General features: G+C 31.5%; 1 protein-coding gene across 5 annotated transcripts in view; it reads right to left on the bottom strand.

The window, feature by feature from the left end:
- The window catches only part of LOC124359788, a 71,935-nt gene that overhangs the window by 14,436 nt on the left and 38,541 nt on the right, over nucleotides 1-18,958 (bottom strand). For 2 of the 5 annotated variants that reach the window (XM_046812812.1, XM_046812815.1), the window contains 3 exons: nucleotides 10,970-11,064; nucleotides 9,610-9,651; nucleotides 571-711 (listed from right to left, as the gene is read on the bottom strand). In XM_046812812.1, coding sequence (XP_046668768.1) covers nucleotides 571-711; nucleotides 9,610-9,651; nucleotides 10,970-11,064 — 278 coding nt within the window. Of the gene's footprint in view, nucleotides 1-570; nucleotides 712-9,609; nucleotides 9,652-10,969; nucleotides 11,065-16,748; nucleotides 16,901-18,958 lie in introns of those variants that run through there. The other 3 variants (XM_046812814.1, XM_046812818.1, XM_046812813.1) reach the window with 3 other exon arrangements.

The raw sequence follows: 18,958 nt of genomic DNA, 5'->3' as shown, positions 1-18,958 counted from the left end.
CAATTCATATTTATTAGACTTTTTTGCCACAGATTTAAAATCATCAATGTATATATTTTTAAGTGAAGCTGTGGTTATTTTTTCTCCATATGATCTCAAACTTCTTGTAGACCTTACATTACAATACATCTAATGACTAAAATCTATTTGACAAATGACATTTCAATACAGAACAACCCAAGTCAAAAGTAAAACTCATTCATTCAGTGCTTAGTAATAATTAAAATTTCATAAAATCTCATATCAACCTAATATAGTGCATTATTTAAGTCTGAATTCTCAATACTGAAAATACTATAAATGTAGTAGGAATTTACAATCATGGAAATTAATTTAGAATGTAACATTAACAAAAGGTGTCTAAGGAGGTTAAATGATAAGATATTAGGATTTCGGACATTTTCCATCCGATACCGAAATTCTATTACCTTTCAAATCCTCCATTGCCAATAACAAACTTTAAACAAAGAATAAAGAATAAGATATTACTTATGTCTTGAGAACACAATGACTGACTGAGCTAATACATTGCACAATGCAGGACAGAGATGCAGCAGATGTTCTAGTCACCTGGTTGTACCTTGACCAGTCCAGGAGCTAGCACCCATTTGACAGGCTGAGGTATCCCACTTGGTGGTGGCCAGTCTGGAGGCTCCTTCAACGGTTTCTTGCCCAATTCCTTAATTTCCTTTTCGATTTGATCCTGTAAGCCTTTAATATCATCATTATGCTAACACTGAGCATTTATCACATAGAGGCTTCACACTGATTTTCCACAGCCAAAAAAAATCTGAATGTCACTAAACATTGAAAAGGCTGCGGGTCATTATAAGCAACAAAAACCTCTTTCATACTGTTCTTTTCTTCAATTGGAAAATTTAAAACATTGGTTTAAGACTAATATAAATATCAAACAATCACTAATCCAGAGGTAAAATGAATAGAAGTTTTAATTTTAGTATCAACTTTTAGCATAGAAAATCGGTGATACCAAAGTCAGGAATTACAAGAAAGAAATATTATTAAATATCTCACTTGAACCAAGTATGAAGATTAAATTAGATGTAAAATGCCAACTAAGATGTAACAGGTTTGTCTTAGCCACATTGGTTACAACATTTAATGTTATTAGAAGCTGTTGGTTGCCTTGGATGAAGTGTGAATGAACTGTGTTTCAATGAAACACCATCGCACGAATCCATTGAGTAGCAAGAAACCCGTATGTAATAACCATCTATTACTTGAGATGCAATCAAAATTTGGCATAATAAAATGTATCAATATATTCAGCTTTTCATTTGTTTTATATTTTAGACAATAATCACAATAAAAAATATTTGTTTGATTCTCAAGATTTTAAGGTGCATGTATCATACACTCGACTTTTAAATATATCTGTATTGAAGAATAGTATTAGTTTTGAATATTAGTGGATATAGAACAATATATAATTTATTATGTAGGAATTGTGCTCTTCTTGTCCCCAAAATGGAATTGTGTATACGCCACTGTAAAATGTCTGTGTCTAACTTTCCAGGACTTTATATTAATGAGGAAGCTAATAACTATAATGACTGAGATATAAAGGAAGAAACTTTGTTATATTATGACACCATTTATTATGGCTAGTTATGTTATTATGAGGTTGGTGCTTCCAATAAGTATATCATGAGAGGTTTCGGTTGATGCATACAGTTCTTGGTTGTTGCCTTTTGTCAGAATTTGGTCTTTGATCTAATCTTAGTGGTTTCATACAGTAGCATATATACGATTTTTGTCTTGGGGGAGGGGATGGGATAGTATATGACATATTAAGTTCTATGAAGATGTTTGGGTGTACTATTTAGACGTCTCTATGGTTATTAATTGCAGTAAATATTTAAATTATTAGCTTATTGCCAAGCGAAACTGAAAGAGCTAAAATGACATTCTCTGGGCGGTTTTATATCTCCCTGTTTGCCCACATTGTATATACACCACTGGTTTTCAGTAATGCATAGCTTTTTTGTGATATTTCATTATGTTTAACAGTCTTTTAATTTTCTACATGGTTAAACTCAAGTTTTAAGATTTCCATTAGAAGAAAAGAGCAGAAGAGTAGTTACAATGTACACATAACACAACGTTTACAAAAATTCACATGATAATCTTTTCAAATCCTCCATTTTAAACAATGAATGATTTAAGCTAAGAATTTAATTGGTTTTTATGAAGCGATAAAGATTGTGAAGAATAAATATGGTACCATAACAGAAAGCATATAAGTTATGATTACCTTTCAAACATTTCAATAAAAGTAAAATAGATCAAATTACTAAATAAATATTTCATCAAATTAATAAATCAATTCAACCATACAAATAATGAATTTATATTTGGATTTCTTTCTTTAAGAGGACTTCTACTGCATGTGAACTTTGTAATATACAAGATGTACTATAATAAACACAAACTAAACTATGAACTAGTACTAATTTACATCCACACATACATTGCATAATGCAAATTTCAAATTGATGTTAATACATACACATTATTCAGAATGAAAAGCACAAGTTTTATGTTTCTGAAAATTCCAATTGCATTTTATCTGTTTAAAATTTATGTTCAATTGTTTAAATCCAATTTTTCTTACACAAAAGACAAGACACATAAACGACATGCTACTGTATTTTAAATGTTGTATTGACATCAGTATGTATAATGTAATCTTGATGAATCAATGACAAAGTTTCCTCATAATTAAATTATACTTCAGAAGGTTTTATAACTTTGAGACTGATTAGAACAAATGAGCTGCTATATTTAGGTAATACACTTTAGGAATGCAAGCTAAATACTTTTTAGATTTAATGTCAGTTTGGATTCATTTTAAATGATAAAAAAATACCTTCCTACTTTTAAATAAAAAGAAAACTAGATTTTTTCCTATAATCATACTTATATGACACCGTAACAGAACAATTTTATTAGGCCTATATTCCAAAAGTTATTGAACTTCTTGTGATATAATTTTGAATAAATTTTACTATTGGAAAAACATACCAGTTGACATTATCTAGATTTATATTTTGATAAGACAATTTAAAAAGTAATATGGTTTCAGCTTACTGTTTTTGATAAATTATCTGTAAGCTATACTGAAATAAACTAATTCTAAAAAAACATTGGTTAAACTTTAAAAATTGTCTGGTACCATAGTGCTGATTGGTTAACATACGCCTACTCACTATTACAATTTGGGTTCAAATGTTCAGTTAGCTGCATAGAAAATAATGTATCTATAAAAAGGTGTATAATTAAATCAGATCTAATTAACTCACTTGAACATGGAATATTAGCTTGAACTTACAGCTAAACTCACTATTACTTGTATAGTGTTAGGCTTACATACTGTTGAATAAGAATATAAATATTTATTGACTAAATCAGCCTTGTGGCAATTAAATATTACCAGGATTGTTGTAACTACGAGTAATTGCTACACAAATAATCCAAGCGATAATAAAACATGTTAATTTAGAAAATAAATTACCAAATAAAACAAATTCTATGATCTATGAGAAAATCTATTGAAATAAATTAATATAAAAAACACTGGGTGATAATTTTGTGTCAGAATAATCACATTTACCAGACAAGAAGATTCTCAAGAATAAATCAAATATAATGCAAAATAATCCTAACAATGGTGCAGTAAATAACCAAAGCAGTAAACTTTAATACCTAATCATTAAAAATAATAGGTCTAAAAGCAGAGAGAAAATGTACAGTAATGTACTAAATTTAAGGGATCTTTCATTTATATTTTACACTACATGCATACACATTAATATAACAATATCATGGTTAATAATACAATTAATATAGCAATTATTGTATTACCAATCGGTCAAAACATGATTTTATAAAAAATATTAAATAAGATCAACGCTTACAGCTAAGTTCTATGTTAATTATAAAAATCATTGTGATGTTTAAGTACACAGAATTAAAAAAAATACAGTCATCACAGTCCTATATATTATCATGTTACATAATCGTGAATACATAATTTTATAAAATATTATATTTGTTTAAATAATTAAAAAAACATTAAAGCAAAGGTAAATGCCACAGCCTACAGCACGGAAAACGCAATGATATTCTATTTTGTATAAGTAAACACTATCTGCTTTCTTCTTGCCAAAAATTTAGAATTAATTTCTAAATAATAATGTATTTAATTTACAGATAAAAAATAATTTTCATAAAGTGACGAGGCTACTACATACGTTATCCACAGGCGTCATAGTTTGAGGTATAAGTGAACCGTGACAGACAGAAATATTCTAGGAGGCGGTGGTGGCGCTCTAATTGTGACCACTGCTACCTTGATAAGCGCCGGCCAACTAACTAGTCTATTCCAGTCAACCAGGTCACACCTGTCTTCCCACACACCCCCTCATTGTTAGCCCAGCCTCATTTATTTATTCTATTTATAAGCAATACTCATCCTCGTTACATAATTAATTTTATTTTAATTGTCTTACAAAGTGCTTATTCCATGGTGATAGTAATCTGCGACTCCATCGGCCTTTTTAGGCCTAGGAGCAGCACTCATTTATTCACAATTGCAATATTTAATTATTCGTGTAGCCTAAAATTTACAACTGGCCTAAAATTAAACCATTAAAACATCAGGGCATGCAATCTGAGGCTTCATCAGAAGAGGGGAATGTTCAGAAGTGGTATAATTTAAATGAGGCATTAATATATATATATATATATATATATATATATATATATATATATATATATATATATATATATATACTACTAATTGTATTTACTCTTTTCATAGCTATTACTTAATGCTAAATTAGTGATGTAAAATTAAAAAGCAATTACGTTAATGTATTTTAGCGACCCAGAAATGTCGATAAACAGGCTTTGATTTTTTTGTGGCAAAGTAAAATTCATCGGGATGCAAGAGGTGAATGCTTTAAAATGAAGTTCAGTGTTGTCTTGCTTAGGAATTTGTGAATAAGTGACAAGAGCAGCATATAGTAAGTTTAGTTTAACATATAATCTTAGTTACTGAACTATAGATATTTATTGCCCTAATTCAAACTATTATAACACTGAACTCTAAGTGAAAACTCACATCACGGAACAAAAACATTTAATACCAACTTAATGTGATTGAATTTATTAGGCCCAAACAATGTATTTTTTAACAAACTTTAAATGGATATAACAACATACAATGGATTTTTATGAGATACTGAAAATATATGTTAATATTGAAAACCAAGTATTGATTTAAAAGTAATATGTTTATTCACGACATCAACTTTGAGTTACAATTTAATGCCGTATGTACACTTTGAAGATACATTACATCTCATTTATATTTCAAAACTCGAATTTCAAATTTATTGGTTTAACAAAATGTGTTATTACCTAAATGCAAAATTTTGAGAACAGTGTCTTTTGAGAAAGACCAATCTTTCATGAATAATTTCCCCTGAAAACATTGTTGAATTTCAGAAAATGCAACCCTGAAGGGTGTCGTGCCATTCAAAGCCATATGGGGGATCCATCATAGTACGGAAGAGAAGCCATGCCCAGGCATTATGTGTATGCCTATATATTCAAGAATATATCCTAAACATCGGATAACTGACTAATATTATGCATAGTTTATATAACTCATTTCTAACAGGCAAATTAAAATCCTAAATGTATCGGATGGAAAAGACAAGTGTTATTTATCGACATTTTCAACAACTGAACTCAAACATGGAAATGAACACAGAGAGTTATTCAAGAGTAGTCTACGTTTCTGGTTGCTGTAGACAGGGTAGTGCCGCCACTGCCAGGGTATTCCAAGTTCACATAGCGTGCGGACCGATTCGGTCAGTGACCACCTGAGTTTATTTTCAAGCCCAAGGTTTGTTTGGAAACGCCATTAGAACGAGCGACTGGCCGTAAAGAGACTTTGATCTGTGGCGAGTCCGAGTCGTCAGGTTTACTCACCGCTGTCAAGATTTCCTCTCAGCTCCGTTACTTGCACTCGTAATAAACGCCCAAACGGTGCCAGAAACTCATCAATGTAACATTTTCTATTTCCAAGTCAATTAGCAGTTCGTGTTTCCTCTGAGTACACGGTGTTTACACCTCAAAAATTCACCTGTAATGCCGGTAATTTGTTCACTCTGCACAGTAACAGGATTACTATGTAGGCTGTAGCCTATAATGAGTACGCAAGTTAATTGCATAATATATTTCATTGTAAGTTCCAAACCAAACGGTTGTCCAATACCTATTTTATGAAAATAGAAATACAGTAAATAAAGGTGCCACTTTGGTGCCATTTGAAAAGGTAATTTTCAGCACTCTTCAATACATTTTTCTTCGTATACTTTGACGTTTTTAATCCAAGATTATACCCAAGCATCAAAAATCTGGTTTAAAAACTTCAGAATATGTATTACATCGATTAATGTTAAAGTTTCGTTGCGATAAGAATATCTGAGCATAAGAAATCAACAGCCAACCATAGAATTCAGGTCTGGACCGAAATCTATTTTCGAAACATAAATAGAATAAGTTACTACAAACAATATTTATTACTTTATATGCTAGATTATAATTATTTGTTCTTCTTCTTTTAAAGAGTGGCATTAAAATTACTCATGGTTTTTAATTATATCTGACAAGGCATTTTTGAAGACAGATCAATTACGAGTGTCAGTGACAAAAATGATTTAAAATGAATTTCCGATAGTTAACCACTGAACTAAAAAAATGTGCAGATGTAATTGAAAGGACGCATTGTAAATAGTTAATCCTCCCAGGCAAATTACTAATAACTAAACATTACATTGGTCTCAATAACAAACCAACACAGCAGAATATCGACGAAGCTGTCAGAACATAACAAAGTAGGTGGTACACAAACTGTCGGACTGCCCTTTTACTTGTTGATTCTGAAATCAATAGAGGTTTTCCTTAGACCAAAAGGAATCTATGTACCAAGTTCAAGTCCTAAGGACATTTCTATCGAGAGCTATCGCACAAACGGACGGATAACGATACGATTTTATAAAGGACTTGGCGTATGCCGGATCCTAGATCCTTAATGACAAAGAGATTGCTGTTTTAGACTAACTAAATTCCGGTCCAAATCAGTTGTTATACGCTGAAATACACTAAAACTATTAAAATAACAATGGAGACCTAAAAAAATTGTCTTTATGATTTAATGGACAAGGATAGAATTTCGAGTTTTCAAACTGTTGTCGTATCGAATGATGATAACTGTTGGTAACGATGAAATTGATGCCTCCAGTCATCAGTGCGGGACAACGTGTGATTACGAATAAATAAAAGGTTAGCAATGCAGGCCTCTTACTTACAACAACAGTAATTAGCTGTATTTTAAATTTGTATTATATTGACAAAATGTTCTCTATTTTAGCACTATAATTATTCAGAGTTCTGAAATAACTTAAAGTTGGATTATTTATCCAACTGAGGAAGATAGCAGACTGAAAATCGCGAAGCTTCGTGTAGATATGAGAGAGCAGCCTATCGAAACGTTGTAAAACAAACAACTTATGTATAATTGTATATATTAAAGTTCCATTAAAAAAGTACTGACTGCATGCCAGCACTTCAGTAGTATCGACCGTTAGAGACGCAGTTATAATGGCGCAAGTGGTCGTGGTTCCACAAAAGAGACTTTTCTTAGTCAACCCACTTGGCAGGCAGAAGTGTTTTTGCGAGACAATCCTAATCACCATCTATAAAGGTTGCAAGATGAGATCACTGTCGGTATTAGTGCAGATCAAAGAACGCCATTTGGCACAATACACTGTACTCGTGTGGCTATACTACTCACTTTTTGTATATACAAATAAATAAGTATTTTACTACGTAACGGTCGTATAAGAAACTATTAGGAAACCCACCAACGTTCAAATAAGTTAATATAGGTATTTAGATGATAAAAATGTAACGATAAGACCTTTGCCGAAACACAACTCCGTAAATAGGACATTTTCGAATGAAGTGCTGTTTAATACTGCTTTGTTCTAAGCTAAACAACTGTATGTTTTATAAACATACTAACTCTGGATGGCTTTACATTCTATATTTGTTTATAAAGCATCTTCTGTAATGTTCTACTATTTGGGAATACCAAACGCAACAGGTAGGTACATATAACGTAGAATTGTAAAAATACTTTGAAAATATTATTATGTGGGTTTTGTGAAGTACGTTATAGGTTACATAGAAAATGTCCCGTACTCAGGTCGGTTTTTCGGACAATTTTACCAGGGTCCGCCACACTTATATTTGAAGGGACTGTGGTAACGGACGAGATAGCTCAATCTAATAAATGTAACTTACTACTGAATCTTAAAAAATAAGATCATCTAAAAAATAAGATTTTGTCAATGGGATTACAGAGGGGGAGGGGAGGTGAAGCGGTGTGACGGAACATGACGGGGCCCGCCAATACTGAGTACGGCCCTGATTGTACCTTGTTCGAAGAGCTTGGTTGGAATGAAAACAATTTAACTCATCTGGACAAGTAGGATATTTTTGGATAAAAATAAAGCGAAAGGTGGCCACTTCGACTTCACAGCCACTCCTGTAAGTCAAGTATAATACTATAAATTGAAGTACAGTATAAGAATGAAAGGTAGCATGCAAAAGCACGCACCTCATAATTTAACTGTCATAATTCATGCTAAGAAATTAAATGGCTGTAACAGTTGAAATAATAAATCAAAATTCTATTAAAATTGTTAATACGCTCCATAATGTATAATTGATATACATAGAGCGATATTCGAAGAATGACAAAGATTTGTTGTCAATGCATGTAATTTAATATACTTAGAGAATTTAAGAATTGAAAAAAGTAGTTTTTTTGCATAAATGCATAATTTACCATATTTTTGTGACCCAATGAAAGAAGTAAAAGACTAAATCCAATGCTATTTACAAAAACTCGCATTTTTACCCTATACATTACAGTGATTGCTAGAAAAGTGGTTTTGTGCAACTAGTATAATTAAATGTGGGGTGAGTTGCAAATTGAAAATGTTATCCGACTCTCCAATTATGATAAAAGCGTAGGTAAACATACAGCAAACAAACTTAAATAAGTGTATACAAATTCAATAACGCCTTTGATATAATTTTCAAGAGTTAAAACATAATAGTTACTTTACTTCTACATAGATGCAGAGGGATGTCGGTTAACCTATACTGATACCACGCCTTTCAATTATTTATCTTGACAGTAAATTTGAATAACAATTCCTAATAATTTAAAGGAGTTCTAAAACAGTATGGTTGGCAACATATACCATAATCTTTGTCAAATGAAATGGCGATTTAACCTATCATCTTGTCCTGGATGTTGAGGTTTACAATGATGGATACATTATGTAGAAATGGATCTAACAAATAATACGTGCTATTTTAGTGAGTTAAAGAATTCATTACACTTTTAAGTACCATTTTCATCGTATTAAAATTAGCATGCGATTTGCAAATGCATATTTCAGGCATTCTAAGGTTTCTATTAAATTAGTATTATTCACGTACCTTCTAATTCAAATGGCGAAGAGTAGAAAGATTTATTTATACCTAAGTAACATTAATAAACAAAAAATAAATTTAAATGCCATACGAAGGCTACATAACATTGTAATATACGTATAAGAGTTTATAAAATGTATACAAAACATAGTTACATACCGGTATAATAAATAATTGACACTATAATACAAGTTGAAGAATAAGTTACATATAATAATTTAGCGACAGTGAGAAGGGTTGCCTCAATACGAATCAGTATTCATCAACATTTACTCAATAGTTCACCAACTTTCGACGCTGCACTAAGCGGAAGGTGAAATGGAGCTGGACTCTACATACGCATATAATATTTATTATAAATTAAGATATTGCTCATTTAATATTTTTTCTATACTTTCTGGTGTTCTCTATGGATCCTTGATTTCAGCCATATTGATATACAACTATACTACCTTATCTTTTTTAATAATCAATGAAGTCATCTAACAAAAAATATTGAAACCGTCTTTGAACAAATCTTCCGTTGTCATTGGTAGATTCTATAACGTCGAGATCTGACCATGTCGAGCCGAGTCGAACAAGATAGTGAGAGGAGAATCGAATACGGTGTATTCGAAAACACACTTGAATTCTAATATGTATTCGAACACATGTAAAAAAATACTTCAGATAAATATCTTTGTTTACCAGCTGTTTTGGTTCCGCCTGAATGACACTTTTCTACTACAGGTATTAACACCATTTATCTTTGAAATAGATTGAAGTCAAAACCCCAATCGTATTTTGTTTTTACACAGTAACATAAAATAAACATTATTTTGTATCTTCATTATTTATAAATGTATCCATTAATAGAATAGTTGTAAAATTATACATTTTGTTAAGTTTGTAATTATTTATTCCCAGTTATGAATCTCCAGTTAATCATCCTTTTCAGATGACAAATACGAGATGATATGAATACGAATTTATTTTACGAATACTCTTGAATGTTTTATCTGAATACTATTACTTCAAATGAACAAAATACTGCAAGTTTGAATTTAATTCTTCCAGGGAAATTGTATTCATTTCAAAAGTATTCTAATTCATTTTGAAGTATTCAAATATGTGAATATCCGGGTTGTATTCGAATACTATTCGATACTCCTATCACTAAGTTGAACCGTCAACAGTGCAGTAATACAATTAATTGTATAGTGCTAAGATCTTTTCTATCAAATACTTTATGATCAGAGTCGTAAAAGGTAATTTTAGAGATTTAATGACTAGATTACAAAATTGTAAAGTTTTACTAACCTATAACAAAGTTATCAAATATTTTGTTGTTTAGAAATAAACATAACCTAAATGTGAATTTACTCACCTTGTCCTCTGCCGCGCGCCTCTTCCTCCTCGAGCATGCGCAATACGGCAGAGTTGGACAGGTTGGCGGGCTTCGCCAGCTGGTGGAAATCGATTCTGAAACATCCAATCGGTTGTACATTAGTTTTTCTCCACATGTAAATTACATGTAGATTGCATCTTATTAGTTAGGGTATATATGCAAAGTAGATCTGATAGCCTTTCTGTTCTCGCCAATAAATAACAGTATAGGGGGCACCAGCCTTTTATTGCATAGTCCAACACAGCAAAAGACTAGTTAATCATCGATGTAAGTTATTGCTGCTTGTGGTTTCAGTACCTGTAATGAATGTTAAGTAATTTGATGTAAACGACTCATTTCCTTGGCCTAGTGATTCAATTACAGTGTAGGTATGCGTAAACACGTAAAATGTTTTTGTCTAGATTTTTACCGAATTCCTGAGATTCCATACAGTTAATACACGGCTTAAATCTGATAAAATACACAGCACAACTTTAAATGTTGGGAATCCAAAGGGTTTATAATTATAAAATTGTTGTCAAATATTTTAGCAGATTATATCTGCTAAAACTATATCAAGCAGAACTATATCAAGAAAAGGAAAACTCGTAGTTTGATAGAAATGCCAAAGACGAGTAAATAAAGACTTCTAATTAACACAAAATAAAATGGTTTATCATTAATTTCATTTAGTAAATAAACATATATATATATATATATATATATATATATATATATATCGTGTATATCATAGGCGGAGATCTCCCTAAATAGTAAAATCGTTTATACTTTTATATTAATATAAACTGTGCAATTAATGAACTTTCAGTGTCCACACTTAGATAAAATCAGATCAAAAATAATTAAGAAGTAATAGATGTACATTCGTTACTTTATACCCAACCCTACGATCGGGACTACAATCTCCGATATAGTAGCAATCGGTATAATTGTATAATAGTACACGATACTTTTTTATCAAACCCATTTAACTATTTCTGATCCAATCTTATTCAATTAAACTAACCAACTTAACAGAAGTATGTAATTAATTGTAATCATAAACACTCTGCAATGTAATTGTAGCTAAGCTGAAAGTGAAGTAGATTGGTTAAAGCTGTAAGAAATGACTTATGTGACTCGATTTTATTTTTGTTCCTTTTAAACAGTGGGATATAACTTTAACTTTGGGAGATCTCAAATAACGAAAGTGAATATGAGAAATATGGAATACTAGACAGAATAGAGATGCGAGGAGAGCTTCTTCAAAAATTGTATTACAATAACATCTTAAAAAGCTGTACCCATATAAGATGAAAGCTACAGTAGAAACAGTAGATGAAAGCTAATTTACATTGTAAAGTTACACGCCATAGTGTTTTATAGAATTTTTGAAAGTATTTCCCCTGAGACAGAAGTCGATCGTAAGCAGCACTAGCTTTAATGGGGATAAAAATGGAATAGCATCAAATGAGTTAAGGAGATTTATTTAAAACAATAATATCCGATGCAACTTTTATTATTCTTCTTGACGGTTGATTAATAATGCCAGGTTATAGAAATAAGATTTAAAAATCAAATACATCGTTTGACATTTTTAATCCTTTCGATACCCTCTCTCCCATTTTAGAGCCCCTCGAAATTTGAGGAATTAAAGGTTGAATTATTTTTTAGAGGAAATTTCCTTATACATTCCACGAAAAACTAGTTTGCGTGGTGATACAATAGCCTACAAATTAACACTTCCCTCCTGGATTGAAATGTTTGCTTAGTATTACAGTTATTATTTCATTTGAAAAGTTAACACGTATTGTTTGATATTAAAACTTATTAGAGCATTTTATTGCATTATGCAATCCTCCTGTAGAATTAAGTTCTAAAAAAAAGTTAAAATTAAAGCGTCTGAAACTGAATTATTATACAAATATTTATATTAACGTCAATTGTGTTACAAGTCATTCATATTAATCCTAATATAATTGTTTCAAAAGCGGTCTAAGTTCTATTTTATAATTATTTGGCAGTATGAAAACCCACCAGTTATATAATTAGTTAAACATACTTTTTGAAATACAACCATACTCTAAAGCGAGAGATCAGACCTTGCCTATTTTTGAATTCGGAGGATATTAACGTCATCACCATAGAATCCGATTAGTAGATTTTACAGATAAATAAAATGTGATTAACGAATTAGATTAATACTGATAAGTATCAGCAATCATCAATTAATTATCCGCCTGATAGTGCGAGGCAATTAACTTCAAGCATGACAACGTATTTTATTTTATTGACTAATTGTATGATAATAAAAAAGCTCAAATTTATCTCGAACAAAAACTAGACCCCATAAATGGAACAGTACTAAATGAGTACTCAGTAACTTTCTACTCTGGCACTTTCAAATTTCCACTGATTTCACCAGCAATAAATCAAATGTGAAGGAGATGTTATTAGTGAAGAATGTACGATGTAAGCAAACAAACGGCCATGTGAACGAAGAAGCTCTCACATGTAATGGAGTTCTCATCAGACACGTTATCTGGCGGAGGAGAAAAGAAATCGCAAAGCCCTCCAATTTGATGTGCACTAGATTCAACCAGCTGTCCCATTTCAAGGATGCCGTAGTGCTGATTAATCGCTTACAGGGAACTTTAAGTCCATATATTTTAATGCAAACAGGCGACAAATTTGACTGCGATTTATTTTTCTGCGTAATATATGATTCATAGTTTACCCACAATTATAACTCGTTGCTAAAACCTGAGTTTTGAAATCAGACTTTATTTTTAGAATATAAACAAAATGTTATAGATATTAAAAAATGAGTTTATATTTGATGGCATTATTAAATAATATATTTACAGTTGTAGATATCGTACATTTTAAGTAAATATGTAAATTATTTATTCATCTGATAAGAGTAAAAGGTTGTGTTCACGAATTATAGTTTTAGTAAGTGCTACTGGAAATACAACTATTCTTACAAATCTCATTAATAATCTGACAGGAGTTTATTTGGATCAAAAAGTAAAGGAAGATCCTTTATCTAATGACATAAAACCTTAAAGTAAAATTATTTAATTCTTGGTAAGCCCAACATTTAATGTAGCTCAAGAAATGACTATTGATAATTTTCACATATTTTGGTCACATTGCAATGACTCTTATAAGACTGATTTAGTAATATCAGTGTAGTTATTAATTGTGTACAATCAGAATGCAGAAAACTTGATTGCAGCTCGCAAATAAACTAATAATAAGTAAAATTCCAGATAACACTAGAACTCTACAAATTCACCGTACTAAAACAATGACAATTTTGTTGGAAAACGCCTAAAAAGGTTCGTTCAGAACAGGAAGCTGAATCAAATCTAAGGAAGGCTCATAAAACCAACATGTGTGTTAAAATTTTAAAATTTCCTTCAAATGATAAGGAATAATTTCAAATTAATTATCATTAAATCTGTAAGCAAATCGTAGGCAACAAAATTATGTTAACTAGCATTGAAAACTAATCCTTCTTCAACATAGTCTCATAATGTTATATCTTAGTTGAATAATGTCGTTTTTCAATAATATAAGTAATATAATAATTTTTAAATATTCTTCAAGGTTCTACAAATAATTTAATAAATATAATATATCAGAGATCCGGAATATTTTTTCAGGCCTTCTACAATTAAAACAGATACAATGTAAGACCAATTTTGATAGATTAACATTTAAGACTTTGAGTACCCCTAACTTTTATAATTATTTTCAATGGGGTTTATAATTCATTTTGGAGTCGAAATACTTCGCCAATACTAAAGACTGTTTCGCGTAACAAGCTTCGCTGAGTTTGCATGTGTAATTAGAAGACTAGCTAATATCATTCTGATAATTACGCTACATATATTACTATGTCACATGTTAAAATGCCATACTGTACTCAGTTTGCTTATAAATCTGTTTGTTCTGACATTTTCTTGTTGCCATCATGGTTACCCATAAGACCAATATAAAAATGTTTGCTACCGCTCAGCCAAATCCCTTGGAGTGACATGCAGCATCATCGAACCCAATGTTGCTTATGTACAAATTAACCTCCATGCAAAATATCAAGTCAGTTTGTTCTTGAGATATCGTGTGGACAGATAGGCAGACTAACCTCCCTTGAGTAATAGCCTTCGTGAACGCTCAGCCAATACAGAATTCCATTGTGTGTGTGTGTGTGTGTGTGTGTGTCTGTTCAAAATAGGCAAATTATTTGAATTAACTAACTTTTGAAAAGTATAAGGGAAGAACTGTAAAACACATACTTTAGTGGAGAGATTAATATCAACATTATTATCTATAGATTTTAATATTAACGAAGAGTTTTTGTAACAATGCCACTTTGATATTAAAACTTTACACCATTGAAACTTGCTGTTATATCTGTTAACACCTCTACATTTGCAAAAATGTTATCACTATTTTATTGATCTTCGAAAACCGGTCCTTAGTATTAATATAGAAATGCACTCCGTACGTCTACAGAAAAAAAACTAATCAAAGATATCGTTTCCATCCTTGACGGACACCTTACTTCTTCACTAAATTAAGTCTTTATGGTCTAGAACCCAGAAGATGCAGTGCATATTCGTACATGTAAAAAATTATTTATGTAAAATTTAATATTGGCGACTAAATCAGTTAATTTCACGTTCTCTTCTAAAAATTCCTTGACAGCTCCAAAAAATGTTGTTATATCCGCATTTAATTTGTTATATCCTGTTTCTTGGGTTTTAGGTTAACTATTTAAAAATAAACCACAAAAAATTAAGTAGAACGTATAAAACACCTACCGTATTCTAAAATACCATTCCTAGAATTCGTTAATATTTTCTTGTAGGGAATTTACCACCCATAAAAATGTCACAACAAATATATCAATCAAAAATGAAGAAATTCGCCATGACTGCTGACATAGTCTACCAAAGGTCTGCAACAGCGCCTTAGCAGTGGATACTACAGACATGGACATGGTCCTGCAGATGGTTGTTCTACATTCATGTCCGCGGTGTATGGAACTATCCTAATAGTAAAGAAATATATTTCAACGAAAAAAAATTATAGTCTCGTAAGTATTTGACTATAAGAAGAACTGTTATTGAATAATGAATAAAATCAACACAGAGAAAAAATCAACATGATGTATCGACATGATTTAAAGATTCAATTAATTGTTGATAAAATAAACACGTGAGTGTTTCAAAGTTAATTCTCACATTGTCTATATGTTCCAATTCTGTAACAAGGTAATAAATATATTAAAACAAATGATTAAGAAGCAAATTACCGGATATTAAATAAATATTATATATATTCACTTAACAGTAATTGGAAAAACTTTTAAAACGATAAGCCTAATAGAAAATGCCATTAATACAACTGCTTGAAGCGAATGATTTATTCACCCAGTATAAGCAAAATTACATATTATAGGTTAAAAAATAAATATATAAACAAAATTAATAATATACCTCTTTCACATTGCAATTTAATCAATAATATTCTTACAACAAGTCGTATTGGCTATTTTTTTTTGCAAAAGTGTAACTAAAAATTATAAGAAAACTTTATAGAAAGTTTAACTTGACATAAAGAGAAAAGTAAACAAACGGTTCAGTAAACAAATAAACCAGCAATTAACATTTTCTCATTTACTATTCCCATGTTGACAGCAAAATAACTCTTGAATTCCATACTACACATGTTGTAAATGTTTTCATGAACAAGGTTAGATACTCACGGTCTGCGGTCGAACTGCATGGCGTGTGTGTGCTGTGCTGTGGACGGCCAGTTTCTGCCCACAAAGGGCACAATGTAGTCCGGTGTTTTGCCGTGGGATCGCTTCACGTCGCGCCGCGCTCGCTATTTATATTCTGGTTACTCACGCTTGCGATATGTATACATTACCTTCATAATATTGTGTTTAGGCACCTACAGCCAATCGTCACACTTGGAACCTCTCTGATATGAAGCACCGATCACTCTCTTTTAGAACTATTTCTTTTGTTATTGTTCATTGTTAAAACACTACAAAATCTTCTGAAACAAGCAAAAGAACAATTTGCGATCTCTTCTTTCCGCTGGATGCCTAAGGCTGCGAAGGTTTCTCGTAAAACTGTTGGATCTAAAGACAATGGGTCCAAAGTAGCAAATACAAATTTGCGAACCATAGTGTTGGAGGTATATCATTCTGCAATATCAGTATATCTCACTTTTGGGTTTCTAAACCAAAAGCCCTCAAGGCATTCAGACGTTGTTAAAGCCCTGACGTAATTGACCAGTAACTTGTAATGTCAACACTCATAAAACGTCATAGTTTTGTTGAAAACCTTGGTGTAATATCCCAAAGATCTCCACCTTGACGATATTACTCACCTAAGGGGAACACTTGAGGTCCTCTTAGTCGACCTTAAAGTATTGTCATAGGGGTGTATTTTGAGGAATTTTGGTAAATTTCTCAACTCAATAACAAATTTCCGAAAAAGACACAATAAGTTTTTTTATTACGTCGAAGTGGAAAATGTTGTGAGTAGATATTAAGGATATTTCTGGTAACCTGCTGCGTACCCCACAGAATTCATGTAGATAAATAAATTTACTTACTTTGTATAAGCTATGGCAGGTATGAGGCAGAATTGGTAGGGAGATATTTTGAAACCAAGTTGCATTGCTTGTCTCGACAGAATACATTGAATTTTAACTTATGTAAAAGATTTTGCTTTGTTGGTATCTAATGTAAAAACATTATATGTATATATAGTGCTTGATTTTAAAGTGTAGGCTCATCTTATCTAAATTCATTGGAAATATATCTAATTCTATTTTGTATGTTACATAAATGGTAAAAGGATAACGCTTAATTATTTCAACCCGAGGAGTTAAGGCAATAGCTATTATCTTTGGACCTACTCATATCTGCTAAAGCTTTGGCGAAAAGTGATCCACATGAACGGTGGGTGGTAAGAACGACAAGATTAAGATCCTTAGAAGAAATAAGAGAAATGATACCTACACTTTAAAACATTGAAGCAAGAAAACTTAAATTTAAAAATGGGTTTTTAGAAATATCGAAAGAAGTTACAAACAGTGATGAACTTCACTATTCTGTAACAGAACGACCATGGTCTACGGAAAAATACGATTAGATAGTTTCATCTTTGTCAGGTACTAGCACCGGCACTGTTGCTCTCTTCGAGATGATTGTCATTTGACCAATCTCAATAGTCTTCTACATCCTAGATAACGTAATCGTTATAAATCTGACAGGAAGTTCGATGTCAACTGCAGTAGGGAGAGTGGTGTCTCCTCGCGTCACCATGAATGAATTTTCTTTCAAGTCTGAAGAACGTATTCTGTGAAAGCGTCTGGATTGAGGTTTATGTTTCTGGAAGCGAGGACTTTTTGCAGTGACTTCTTTCCTTAATTCACCCTAATGCTCTCAAAACGCTGTTGAGGATGATTTACTCTAAGAATGTGACTAATGATCCATGTTTTAGGAATGAGTCTTCACACCTCGGTGTAATTTTTATTCCGGCTTAAGATTTAAGAATGTTTTAAATGACTAATGTCTATTTCTTAGATTGCATGATTTTTGAAGCAAACGATTAGATACTCTCATCAAGTACTCATTTGTTCTTGTAGCTGTGACCTAATGTTTCGGAACAAGACAGGTTAGTTGCATTATATAGTTGTAGTGCTATTTTTACATATAGACAGATAGGTCACAAGTTGTACAATAACAGCTGGCATTGTCCTGGGGATATTTATTGTTCACTCACAATCTCAAACATTCCTCTTAAGAAAGTCAAGTAAAAATTGAAATTGTAAACATTTCCCCAGCAAAATTCATATTCTATAGTTACTTGATATACCGTCCTGTGGTCTCTATTACGTTTTGTTGGATTACATTTGTATTCAAAATTGTTATTATTTTATTTCCTTATTATAGAA

This window comes from Homalodisca vitripennis, chromosome 4, assembly GCF_021130785.1.
Source record: "Homalodisca vitripennis isolate AUS2020 chromosome 4, UT_GWSS_2.1, whole genome shotgun sequence".
Classification (NCBI taxonomy): domain Eukaryota; kingdom Metazoa; phylum Arthropoda; class Insecta; order Hemiptera; family Cicadellidae; genus Homalodisca; species Homalodisca vitripennis.
This window is presented reverse-complemented; position numbering and strand designations above follow the sequence as displayed.